At 33.5% G+C, this 14,403-nt stretch overlaps 1 protein-coding gene across 2 annotated transcripts in view; it reads right to left on the reverse strand.

Annotated features, from left to right (window-relative positions):
- Positions 1–134: 134 nt before the first annotated feature.
- The window catches only part of HERC2 (E3 ubiquitin-protein ligase HERC2), a 599,575-nt gene continuing 585,306 nt past the window's right edge, over positions 135–14,403 (reverse strand). For both annotated transcript variants that reach the window (XM_085808058.1, XM_085808057.1), the window contains exons 81-82: positions 11,945–12,157; positions 135–2,724 (exon numbers count right to left, since the gene is read on the reverse strand). In XM_085808058.1, coding sequence (XP_085664184.1) covers positions 2,422–2,724; positions 11,945–12,157 — 516 coding nt within the window. In that variant the 3' untranslated portion in view covers positions 135–2,421. The remainder of the gene's footprint in view (positions 2,725–11,944; positions 12,158–14,403) is intronic.

The raw sequence follows: 14,403 nt of genomic DNA on the forward strand, positions 1-14,403 counted from the left end.
CATTCCAGCAAGCAGTGTTATTTGAAAACGATTATTGCAATTAGGTGCACTTAATTTTATTCTTTATTTTATATTTCAAAGTTCAGTCACTTATAATGCAACCATTAGAGTGACATAAAAGAAACAAACAAAAATTAAGAGAGAAAACAATTTATTTGTTACAAAGAAATAAATATCTGTAGATCAGAGCTGGGCAATATTAGAAATACATGTATTTTAAATGCATATTTTAGATACATTACTATCTCATACTAAAAATGTACCACAGTTGCGTTTAATGTTGTAAGTCACATTTGTATCTTTTATTAAAATTTTTTTTCAATAAATTTGTATGCCATATTTCAGATGCAAATACTGTGATATTTTTTGACATAATATTTAAAGATGGAAAACATGACTACAAAAATTATTTGCACGTACAATTACTTTACTAAGTAATATACAACCTTGAAAGGACAAATATTTTATACTTTTGCTAGTTCTATTGATATTTATAAGTTTAGTTATAATATTCTTTCAAGTTCTATCATTATATATTTTGTAATATTTATCCCTCGGAATTTGGCTGCTCAATCAGCCGTAAATCAATAATTTGTGCTTTTTATACAAATACTTATAAAATCTCACGAAAAAAGTATAACTGTTTTTGAAGATTTCTTCAATTTCTATGAAATCTCCTGTATTTCATTCAATAACAAAAACTGTTTTTTACTATTTTTATGCAGTATTCACATATTTTCTTCAAAAATCTAACACCCAAACTTTTAAAGAAACATATTCATTGAACATATTCTACCTGAAATGGAAAAATTTTAAATATTATTAAGGCAATAAAATTCAAACTCGAAGGTGTATAATTTTTCATTATTGTTTTATAAGGTATAACTTAAATCAAATTCAAAGGGGAATATAACTTCATTCAGTGAAGCAATTACTTTCACATATCAGCAAAGATTTCTTTCCTTAATTTTTAATGATAATTATAGATTACAAAATATTTCACTACAATTAGGATTTTTTAGTAATGTAAATAAATTATGTTCCATTAAATATACATAATCAGCTTTCTAGTTAATATACATTACCTTTCTTTAATATTACAGATATTTTTATGATATAATCCAAGATTTTATTTTTATGTTTCATATCAGAATAAAATATTTAAAAAATATTTCATTTTTAAGTAATTTATCAATGCTCATTTACTTTTGCACTTAAAATCTAGACATATTTAAGAATTCAGAATTTCCAAAATAAAATTTTAACTTCGAAATGCTAAAGCATAAAAATTCAGTCTTATATTCAGTGCGATCTTATATTAAAAATTCTTTAATAAATTTATTACAGAGTAAATAAGTTTATAAACAAATGAGGCATGAAAAACATTCAATGAAGTTAAAAATGGCAGACAATCAAAATTCTGCCAAAAACATAACAAATCTAATGACTAATTTAAAAAAAGTTTCTAAATAATATCATATGTTTTTTAATGAATAGTAAAGTAGCTACTAATAAATAAAACTCATATAAATTAAAACTGTTATAAATATTTTAAATTGCAACAGCAACCAGATTTATGAAAAAATTAACAGTGTACAATTTATAGCTTGAGAAAGCCGCATGCATGATTTTAAAAAGTAAAAGTATTTGCAGAAAATTAGCATCAAAATTGTACAATTTACTGAAATTCTCAATGAGAAACATCACTAATACTTTAATAAACAAATTCACCATGATAACTAACAATAATTTAAAATAATTTTTTTTCCATTTTGTGAAAACGAAATAAACAATGTAATTTACTAATTGAATTAAAACAAGCAATCATTATATTGTAGGCCAATGCAAATGAAACAATTTGACTCAAAAATTCACTGTTTGATGCAAACAAATGGATACTAGATCAGAAGACTAGTATAGAAATATATCATATTTTAGCTGCCGATACAGGAAGTGCAAATAAAACACATACAAAAATAAAATTGATAAATAACTACTAACTTGCAAAATTTGTGCACTGTATTGGAAACAATAAACAATATGTACGTATTTGGTGTTCGTAAAAATTTCACTTATTATATAAATACATATAACTTAAAATATTATTTATACATTATATACCCATATTTACGTTTTAACAAAATTTCACAATATATGTAACAAATAATTAAATAAATGCTCATCATTGAGAATGAAACCTATATTTTGCTTTTTACAGATGTACTTTCAAAACACAGAATATAATTTTGTAAATCTGAACATTTATTGAAAATATAATTTACGTGTTTTTGAAGGGGAAAAAAAAAAAAAAAAAATTGAGAATTTTGCCCAGCTCTGATTTGGTTGAATATTTATCCCAGTGATTAAAAAATAAGAAAAATTAAATAGCTGATGAGTCTTTTATATATAACGATGAATCTTTCATTGTGATGGAAATGACACAGAATCAGCTATGGGGTCATCTGATCCAGCACTGTCTATATCATCATCACTGTAAGTGTCTATATCCATGTAAGGACTAATTCCCAGTCCATGTTCTCTGTCTGACTGATTAAGTGCAACTCGTGCATAATCATCTGTATCAATGGATTTGCAGAAATGTATTGCATACTTTAGTTTTTCTTTGAGAACAATCTTGCATGAATAACGTGGCATTTTCAGCAGAAAAAAGCATGTATAACTTTCAGGAAGGAAATGATCTGGAGGACTGTATTTTTCCATAACCTAAGTAAATATGCAGAAATTAGTAATACCTGAATAAAAAATTTTCAAATTAAAAATGCATATATAATCAGTAATCTAACAATAACATCAATTAAACTTTAATCTTCATAGAAAACTGATTACATTGTTAAATTTGGGATTGTAAATCCATATAAAATATTGTTCGAAATTTTGTACAATGTAACATGAAAAGTCAGAAGAGAATGAAGTTCTGCTGCAAAAATAAGATTACAGTAGCAAGTCTGGATAACAGTGAGGAAAATGGCTAGGTCGCTAAATTGGTGGTATATTGCCACGTTGGCAATGATTTTAGCAACTAATTTTTGTCAACAAGTTTGGCCAGAAAACGCGAAACTTGGCAACATTATGGTCCAGGCCCTATATAACTGCAACTGATTCCACCTGCAACCATACCCAGCCCCTACAGTTAACTTTAATCCCATATGTCTTTGAGTAATTTGGAATGGAAAGTATTGGAAACTCCTCAGCGGCTGGGAAAAAATTGTAAAAGACTGGACAGAATATCAGTTTTTACTTCAGAGCTGACTTTGCAGTATTCAGAGATCTCCATGAGAGCTTCCCTCTTTAGATGTCTTTTGCACTATGCTGTATTTAAGTTTCTCAGTAGTTTGAAGAGTACTGATTGCACCCTGCCGTACTGTGAAGAGCTATATGAATATTTTTCTGGAACGTTGCGGAACTATAAAGATTTCCTTTTGGGAACATAAATTTTTATCAACCTATCATTGGTTCTGTGTGCATTCAATCCATTACAAACCTGTATGCATGCAACAATATGATGTAAAATTACACTTAAGTTTTATAGCTATATTCAGATTATACATTTCAGTGAATTTTAGGGAATGACAAAAATAGATAGTATATCACATGATTGTTGGATCAAACGGAAGATAAGCCTATATGAGACTGATCGTAACTTTATTACAAGTAATATCAAGAATCAAACTAATACGAGTTGACTTTAACAGATAAGCAATTTTGCAATTGTTCCTTTACTAAGTGACAATAACTATAAGAATTTTTCCAGTAGGAGAAAACTAATTATGTTTAAATATGCAGACAAACTTTGCATATATATTTTAATGTATTTATTGAAAAACTGAACTAATGCTGATTTAGGGCTGCTATTTCCAATTAATTTTAACCCACAATAGCTTTCAGAACAATAACTTAAGTGCTACTTATACATTTATCTTTACCATTTAAATTTACAAGGCATAATAAAAAAATACAGTGAATGCTACTGCCGAGTGCTATCCAACCAATTGGGAAGCAAAACACTAAACTACAGTAAAAATGTGTAATAAGTTTTAATTGGTTCAGTACCGAAAATCAACTATGAACTAAGGCTGAGAAAAAATGTTTTAAAGTAACTACTGATCAAGAAAATGCATTAACACAAAAATTGCCTTTAAATTGCAAAATATTACTAAAAGCATATGCGAAATGTTAATAATGATGTTGATGACAATGGCTTGCCAAAATTTGAGGAATTACTTATGGGAAAAAAGCATGGAAATCAATATTTAACATGAAAGTGATGTAGATTGTGTTTTCTTTTTTACTTTGATGAAACTGTGTAATATGAGTTTGTATTTGTTGCAAATATGACTTATTGTAACCCCTTTTCCACATCATCTCTCCTCCTTGAAATAATTCTAACTTTTACATAAGGTTAAGTTTTTATTTTAAAGGGATATAGCAATTACTTCTACTTCGTTTTCACTGCCACTAAGAATGGACTGTTCCAGCCTAATTAAGATGCAAAAACGAAACTCGAAGTTACATCACCTGGAAAGCAGAGTTGTGCCTACAGCTGATTGGCTGCCGTTAGATGATGTCATGTCTACTTCATGTATAAATATCTCGCATCGCTCTGGCTTAGGCCTTCTTGTTCCTGTTTCCATTGCTGTGCTGTTCCAGATCTCATTTGGAGACGTTCTTGTGATGCGCGTCATCCAATGTTAAGTACCTCTTCTGTGCTGTGGTTCTGGGCCATGTTGGTTTTTCCAAGGTTAAGCAGCTTCGAATCTCAAGTTGTCGTTCCCAGTGGGCAGCATAATGTTTCCATGGTTAAGCAGCGATTAATCTCAAGTTGTGGTTCCCAGTGAGCAACTGCCGTGGGCGGCTTCCTGTTCCAAGGTTAAGCGGCGATAAAGCTCAAGTTGTGATTTCCAGTGAGCTACTGCTGTAGGCGGCATCATTAACACAAGTATGTTTCAGGTCTAGCAGTGATGTCTTTCCAAGCTATGTTTTCCCATGAGCAACAGCAGTGAGCGGCATTTACCAATTCAAGTACATTCAAGGTTTAATTTTTCAGGCGCCTTCTTGGCCAAAAGCATAGACCTGTGGAGAACTCTTTATTATTATTATTATTTGTCCACCGGCCCAAGAGAGGGCACTACCAGCTTTCTCCCTCTTCTCCACTAGGGAAAAATTTGGACTGGTTACTCTGTTCCTGGCTGCCATCGGTAAAGCACGCGCTCACCTCTCTTCCGCTTCACTTTCATGATTTTTCACGTGCGTGGACTTCCTAACTATGAAAATGCTTAAGTTGCAAACTGTAATCAATATGACTGTGTATCAGTGAACGTGTGTTAAAATATATACCTTTTTCTACTGTTAAATAAAAAATGTTAAAAATCATCGAGCTAAGCTATCATCATTTTATCTGCAGCAATCCAAAAATGGCATCCATAGACGAAAGCCATAAATGATGACCCGTCAAGTTAGTGAACACGTGCCTCCTGGAACCTGCTTGCATCGTCAATTTCTGTGCTCATAAAGTGCTGTGAAGTGAAAATATTGTCTGTTAATGCAAATGAATATTGTAATCCATCATTATTTTTATGTTATCGTCAAAATAGTGTGAAAAACAGTTGTGTGTCCTTAAAAATGTGCTTGTGAATGTGCCTCATGCAAAACATCATAGTGCTTAGAAGTGATTTACATATATATATATATCCTACAACGTGGTTACATATCACAAAATAAGTTTTTCGTAATATTTTTCTATAAGTGAATTGTGTTATGCTGAATCTGCCGCTGACTGAGCAAATATTTCTCGTATAATTCGGAGGTAAGCCATGCAAATTCTGAGTTAGTAGTACTTCTGGCAAATACGATGCACTAAAAACACACTTAATTGAATTGCATTCTGAAAGTGAGAAGTCAAATACCTGTACACTTCTTCAGGGGCTAGAACTTGGTGATCAACACCCTTCCCAATTACTTTGCCGTATGCGAAACCTTGTTGGAGAACCCTTGTTGAAATCTCTATGGATATCCCGTCTCACGCAAAATACACAGAGTATTCTTGCTGCCTTAAGTGATGATCTCCCAAAACTCGCAGTTGTCGCTGATAAAATTGCAGATCTCACAACTCTCCCTAACATAAATAGTGCTGCTACGGCATCTACTTCTCCCATTGAACAGCAAGTTGCACAGCTGACGAAGCAAGTAAATGAACTTTCGCTAGGCATCAAAAACAGCCGTGAGCGTTCCTGTGAACAAAGAGACAATCATTCCCAACGCAACAGAAGGCATAATAGATCCAATGGACGCTATCACCATAAAGAGCCGTGCAACAGCATTTGTTTCTACCATACTAACTTTGGTTCCAATGCACGGAAGTGTGTTTCTCCATGCAATTTCCAGCAGTCAGAAAACTAGATCGGCGATTGCTTCTCGGCCAACGTTGCGACCACCACATTAATCGAATTCTTTTGGCCGATCAATCGTCAGAACTCCCCTTTTTAATTGACACTGGAGCCGATTGTCATTCCCAAGAATTACAGTCAGCACACCAAAAACCCAGCTGACTTAGTACTCTTTGCTGCTAACGGCACCAAAATGGCAACATATGGCACCAAACTCTTCACCATCAATTTAAACTTACATCGCTCCTTTACTTGGACTTTTGTCCTGGCAGACGTCAATCAACCCATCATAGGTGTTGACTTTCTCACGAAGTTCAACTTACTTATAGATGTTAAAAACAACCGTTTAATTGATGGACAAACAAAACTATATTCTTGTGGTAGACTTACCAATGTAAATCCGCTCAGTACTAGCATTCATATTTGATGGCTAACTCAAAATTTGACAAAATTCTTGCCAATTATCCCAGCTTGACAAATCCTTTGCAAACTTTTGAGAGGGCACCAATGTCAACAATTTTCCATCACACTGAAACCAAAGGACCCCCTATTTTCTCAAAACCTAGAAGATTATCTCCAGAATTACTTCAAGCTTCACGTCAAGAGTTTGACTTTCTCCTATCAAAAGGCATCATTCAGCCTTCAAAAAGTCCTTGGGCAAGCCCCCTGCATATGGTTCGTAAAGCAAATGGCGACAGGTGACCATACAGGGATTATCGTCACTTAAACGTGGTTACCATCTCAGATCGTTATCCCGTACCCCATATTCAGGATCGCACTCAAATGTTTTCAGAAAAGAACATATTATCAACTCTTGATTTAGCCCGTGCCTATCATCAAATCCCTGTTAACCCTGTAGACATTCCGAAAACGGCTGTCACTACACCTTTTGGTCTTTTTGAATTTTTGGCTATGCCATTTGGGTTACGTAATTCAGGCCAAACTTTCCAATGTTTTATACATGAAGTTTTATTTGGCTTGGATTTTTGCATCCCTTATTTTGACGACATCCTTATTGCATTGACTAGTGAAGAAGAGCACATCCGTCATCTTCGTCAAGTGTTTGATCATTTGATAAAATACGGTTTGACCTTAAACCCTAACAAATGTGTACTCAGAAAACCATCTGTTTCCTTTTTAGGTTGACTCATTACTGCTTCAGGTGTAAAACCCCTGCCTGAAAAAACAAAAGCAATTGCCGACTTCCCAAAACCTACCAATATTGTCGAGCTCAGATGTTTCTTAGCCATGATAAACTTCTATCGCTGCTTCTTACCAAAGGCAGCTGAGACCCAAGCTTCACTGAATGAACTCTTAAAAGATTCACGTAAAAATTATAAACGCCCCGTTCCTTGTAAAGACGAATTGAATCAGGCATTTGAAAAATATAAACACGACCTTAATTATGCTGCAACTCTCTCCTACCACTCTCGCAACCAAAAGCTGAGTATTATGGTTGACGCTTCTGACATTTCCATTGGAGCTGTCTTAAACGTTCGGCACTCTAATAACTACCAGCTGCTAGGATTTTTTTCACGTAAGTTATCCCCCACCGAACAAAAATACAGCACATATGACAGAGAGTTATTAGCTGTTTATGCAGCTATAAAATATTTCAGGCATAATCTCGAAGGTCTATACTTCACTATATTTACTGATCACCGACCTCTAACTTATGCATTCACATCAAAATCAAATTCTGCTTCCCCAAGACAAATTCGTCATTTAAATTACATAGCTCAGTTCAGCACAGATATTCAGCATATATAGGGTTCCAGCAATGTCGTCGCAGATATTCTTCATGTATTCAAGGCATCGATGTCAATGTATCGCTGGATTTCACACTTATTGCCCACTTGCAAGCCACTGATGAGGAGTTAAAACGTCTGAATGAAGACTCAAACTGCTCATTGAAATTCCAGTCGTTACAACTTACTCGGGATCTCCAAGTATTGTGCGATACTTCTAACAACAGACTTCGACCTTATGTACCACTTGACTTCAGAAAAAAGGTTTTTGACTGTTTCCACAACCTATCGCACCCAGGTATCCGAGATTCCAAAAAGCTCATACAAGAAAGATTCGTTTGGCCATCCATGCTAAAGAACATTGCTAATTGGACTCGTTCCTGCATCATGTGCCAATGTTTGAAAGTTACCCAGCACACACATAGCCCTTTGGAAAAAATCGTGATGCCCTCCGAAAGATTCTACCATGTTGATATAGACATCGTCGGTCCTCTGCCACCATCTGATGGTTATCGATATCTACTCACCTCTGCTAACAGATTTACTCGTTGGCCTAAAGCTTTCCCATTTAGGACATATCTGCTGACTCTGTGGCTCGACAATTCATCTCTGGTTGGATAGCACGATTTGGTGTACCATCCATTATGACTACTAATCAAGGTCGACAATTCCTTCCCACCTTTTCGCTTCTCCAACATCTATGTTTGGAATACGCCGAATTCGCAATTTGCCATACCATCCTTCCGCCAACGGCTTAGTGGATGCTTCCCCCATGACCTAAAAGCAGCTCTAAAGTGCCACAATGACAACCGTTGGACTACATCACTCCCTCTTGTGCTTCTTGGCTTACGTTCTTTCTTCAAGCAAGACCTTGCAGGTACATCTGCTGAACTAAAGCACAGCATTTCGATTACCATCTGAGTTCTTTCAGCCATCCTCTGCTCCAGTCAATCCAGTATCCTTTCTCCAGACTTTCTGAAAGGCGATGAAGAAGCTGTCTCCGACTCCTACATCATGCCACAACAAATCCACCCCATTCATACACAATGCACTGAGCACTTGCACTACTCATGTGTTTATGCGAAACGACGCGGTAAAACCATCACTCACTCCTCCATACGATGGACCCTTCAAGGTCTGTGCACGTAATCGGACTGGTTACTCAAGTATTATCTCAAGTTGTGGTTCCCAGTGAGCAACTGCAGTGGGCGGCATAATGTTTCCATGGTTAAGCGGCGATAAACCTCAAGTTGTGGTTCCCGGTGAGCAACTGCTGTGGGCGGCATCCTGTTCCAAGCTTAAGCAGCGATAAATCTCAAGTTGTGGTTCCCGGTGAGCAACTGCCGTGGGTGGCACCCTGTTCTGAGTTTAAGCATCGATAAATCTCAAGTTGTGGTTTCCGATGCACAACTGCTGGAGGTGGCATCATTAACACAAGTGTGTTTCAGGTCTACCGGTGATGTCTTTCCAAGCTGTGTTTTCCCGTGAGAAACTGCAGTGAGCGGCATTTACCAATTCAAGTACATTCAAGGTTTAATTTTTCAGGTGCCTTCTTGGCCAAAAGCATAGACCTATTAATCAAGTGAAATTCAAATTAGTCGTGTAGTTTTGTTCTGTGATATGTTTTTCACGAGTTTTTGAATGCTAGTATTCATAGAACAGGTAATATATTTATGTATCGTTAATAGTGTAATATTCTTTAAAGGAAAAACTCTTGGGGTTAATGAATAGTTAACTAAGTGTAATTTTTTAAAATGATTATGTTACACTCTTAACTTTAAGTTTCTAGTATTAATCAAATTTATTTATTGTACTTTTGTTTTTTATATATATATTGTTAATAAATTGGTTAAGTTTAAAAGTTTTGTCATCTATGTCTGCACAGTACATAATCTTTAGGGTGCTTCTATTGTGATAATTATTTCTGCTAAATGTTTTCTATAATGTTAATCTTTGCTTTTGCATCAGCACTCAAGAATATTACAATGCACTCCAAAAATTATAACACCTTGATACAGCATTTAAGAGACACTGTTCGTAAAACGGCCTGACAATAGGCAAACTGTTTCATTCTTCATTTTGCTCTGCATCACATACAGCTTCTAGCAGAGCAATATCCATCAAAAACATTGTGAAATTTAGCAATCCGTTTTATTCCCTATATTTGGTCCAATGAGACGTGTAGCTCTTCCCCAAAGTTAAAACGAGCATAAGAGATTGTTTACCTTTCATCAGATCAATTCAAGCAATGAAGGCAAATACAAATGCTCAATCTAGACACTTACAAAGCTGAACTTCCAAAACCGCTTGCAAAAATATGCACACACACACACACACACAAAAAGGATAAGTGCTTTTGAAACAAGGAAAAGTATTCTCTCTCTGTGTGTGTGGAGGAGGTGTTTTGGTGCTACGTCTTTTACCCCAATACTGTTTTTATTTAAACAGTCACTATGCTTTTTTCATCATATTATCTAAAAGCAACCCAAACAAATAAAAAGTATACTCTAACATTAACTTCCCAAACTAATGTAATTAGCACAAAAGCTTTAGCATGTGATAACATCAAAGAATGGAAATCAAATGACAAACTGGGTAAATACATTTACTATACACCTAAAATATCACATAAATTAGTTCAAATTCTACATATTTTCCAACTAAACCATCACTATTTCACCTTTGGAAACAAAATGAAGATTAAAACAGTTGGAAAAAAAAATAGAAAACATTAACAGATCTTGAGAGGCATAAATTTATAGGCCTAGAGAGGCTCTTATTTCAGCTACAAAAATCATCTGTCAAAGAATATGTTATTCGGTTAAATTAACAATACTAAAATCTTATTCAACAATTCTATCATTATTCCTTTTATTTACATTTAATACTTTCCAGCAGAAAAAGTATCTGTTAAATTGATTTTGAGAAAAGGTCCCATGACGCTGGAATAAAGCACACCTAAGAGTTTTCTCTTTACGGATAGCAAAAAAACTCATTAGTATCTACATAATTATAATCAGATAATTATAACACTAAAAATTATAGTGCACTCTGCAAGAAAAGCCAAATGTTTGGAAAGAAAACCTATCACTAAAATCCTATTTCAGATAAAGAACTGCAGAAGTTTAAATATACTCCTCAAAATATCCTAAAAGCTGACATCAATTATCTGTAGAACATTGCCAGCATTCTAAAACTATTTGTTTGGAACATAGTATTATTAAGGACATTAAAAAAAATTAGCTCCTTGAGTCTATTTATTTTTCTGTCTATGAGTCTACCTTAGTACACATAAATGCTACACACAATAATTTATATCAAATTGTTATTATATTTTTAAAAATTTAAATTATACCATATAAAATGTCAATTCCTTAAATAAATATTGCTATAAATAAGCAAATTTAATGAAGATACAAAATATGTAGTATATCACATATGTTTAAGATTATCTTAATGACACAAAATAAAACTACCTTTACAACAGAAATACTTCAATAAATTATCATAAATTGAAATGCAACTAAAAACTGAAATCAGCTAAACAGAGAATGTTTGTAAGAAATGCAAGAGCTAATTTCATAATGGAAATTTTCGTGCTTTTGTAACCATTCAAATACCATAAAAAGTTTTAAAACAAATTAAGGGAATGAAAAAAAAAGCAAGAAATATAGTATCATTTATTCTCAATTAAAGACTTATTAAACTGAAAGTACATTCTAAATGCAAGTAATGGCAGAAAGGCTATGATCTTCTCACATGGACAAAGGGTACACTGCTATATATTCTTACCTGTAACACAAAATCCCTGCCTCGAAAATCAGCAATTGTGCGGGGCAGTCGTGTACGCCCCCAAACAAATCTAAGAAATAGAGATCTCTCCGGGTTGTTGAATTCTTCCATTACTTCCCAAAACCACTGAACTAAAGGAGCATCAGGTTCAATACCTTTATAAGTAGCAACTGCCTTCAAAAGTTGGATTGGAATATCTGGACTCCCACATACCTGCAAGAAAAACATAATTTACTATGAAAAATAATAACAGAAAAAAATTAGAAAGGCTGTTTTAAGAAGAAAATAGGAAAAACTTCTGTTATTTAAACAGAGAATTAAAAAAAAGCTGCTTCTTATGACATATGATTACACGATTTCAGCCAACCCCCCCAAAAAAAACTATAAATCATTTTAAAAATTTTGAAACTTAGCATTTGTTGGAAAATCTAGAAATATATTTAAATTTCCTTTCTTAAAAAATATGTTCATAAAAAGTTTTAAAATTTCTTTTTTAAAAACAGAAAAAAAAGAAACATAACAAGTTTACACACACAAATGTACACATGCATGCAAACGTTTTAATGAATAATTATTTTCCAAATGTTCTCAATGACATTTTTACAAATATCAACATGAACATTTAGTGTGAACATGGATATTTTGGTATGGGTATTTAATGCAAGTATAATACTGTACACTGTGTCCACAAATTCCCATCCTGGCATTTTTTTCACAGCTGTTGGTCAAGACATACACTTCTAATTACAAAAATGTTTTAAATGATGTAAAGATTCACATTTTTACCTTTTTACATTTAAAGGGAGTCAGTTTTGTTAAAATTATGAAAATGAGCTTTTTATTAGTTTCTCCAAGCCTTACATTTAGGAAAATGTTAATACTTCTTATAAAAAGTAAATCACAAGTTTGATTCCCATAGGAGAAAAACTGATTGATATACAGTCAAAAGTCGTTAATCCGGACTTGTCGGGACTTCGGCGATTCCGGATTATCAATTTTTCCGGATTATAGATCATCAGTTTAAATTTCGTAAGATGGCATGCAGAAATTCTAAAATTAAAAATATGAAACCGTAATTTATGAAATAAAGAACAATTATGATCTAAAGGGTATCAAAATTTACAAAAAAAAAAAAAAAAAAAAAAAAAAAGCTTCATATTTATTTGTTTACTTTATTAAACATTTCTTTCAATGTAAGTTGTTTCGTTTTATTTGATAATACTTTCTCTTTAATTCTATAAACAAACATAATTTCTTCTTCAGTTACAAAGTTCCGCTGTTCAAGTCCCGTTAATTGCTGTGCCGAGAATACCGACTAACTTGTCAATCGAAATTTTTTCGTTTTCACTAACCTTTCTGTCACATTCTTCATGTCTTTATCCATTTTTTGCAGCAATTCCACTTTTTATTTGTTGGACATCGAAACATACTTTCGTTTTGTAGATCCTTTGGAAGTTCCAGCATCAGAAATTCTATTTGACATAATCGAAAGTTCAAGTTTACTTTTATAAAATTGCTCTTACAGTCTGCAAAAAATAATAAGCGCAATCCAATTCGAAGATTAAGGAACAACGCAATCATTAACATTAACTGAAATAGATAATTAGATAATTTTAGCTTACACCGGCCGTTATACATTAAACGCGCAGGCAAAAACGTATTCTGCATTTGCGCACACGCATATGCGCAGTAGTCAAGGTCTTACGCGCACACGTAAAACGCCTGTGCGCATGTGCCAACGCGGCGCATGCGCAGAAAGTTTTTAGCTTTGAGGTCCGGATCATAGATCATTCCGAATTATGGGTGTCCGAATTAACGACTTTTGACTGTATTTAATTCCAAAACTTACCATTTCTAACATCATTTTAATTTGCATTGAGGGGCCAGTTAATAAATAAATTAAGATAAATCAAAGTTGATTCCTTCCCTTAAATGCTATTCAATGATATTATTTTGTGATTTACTAATGTCTTTATTTATGATCTTGTTACATCTGGTATGCCGAGAGAATTTTCGCACAAGTAATTTATGTTTCAAAGTCTAAAGTTATATTATTAAGATTCCGATGTAGTTTTTTTTTACCTTAGAATCATATTCTGGTAGTCAAAAACATTTATTTAAAGTACAAATATTTTTCATATTAAATTAATGCAAATAATATTACAAGTTGGCTATGTGCCAATACTGAGGCCTGACAGTGTTTTTTAGAACAAAAATTCCCTCTCTTGTTTTTTTTTTGGGGGGGGGGAACTACACTAATCAATATTTTCCCCAATAATCAACACAGAAATGTTTGTCATATAACCTCTTAACATCAAAAACCTTTTATTAAATTATATTTCATTTTTAATTACATACAAACGCAAACTGTTGTATCTGCCTATTAACAAGGAAGCAATCACAGATGCCCTTTGGTGGAAGTGAGAAAAAGAACTTAGTTGAGCAAGTGATGCATCTAA

The sequence above is a fragment of the Stegodyphus dumicola genome, chromosome X1 (assembly GCF_044657685.1).
Source record: "Stegodyphus dumicola isolate Sdum_Otavi_A_Nest chromosome X1, ASM4465768v1".
NCBI classification, from domain to species: domain Eukaryota; kingdom Metazoa; phylum Arthropoda; class Arachnida; order Araneae; family Eresidae; genus Stegodyphus; species Stegodyphus dumicola.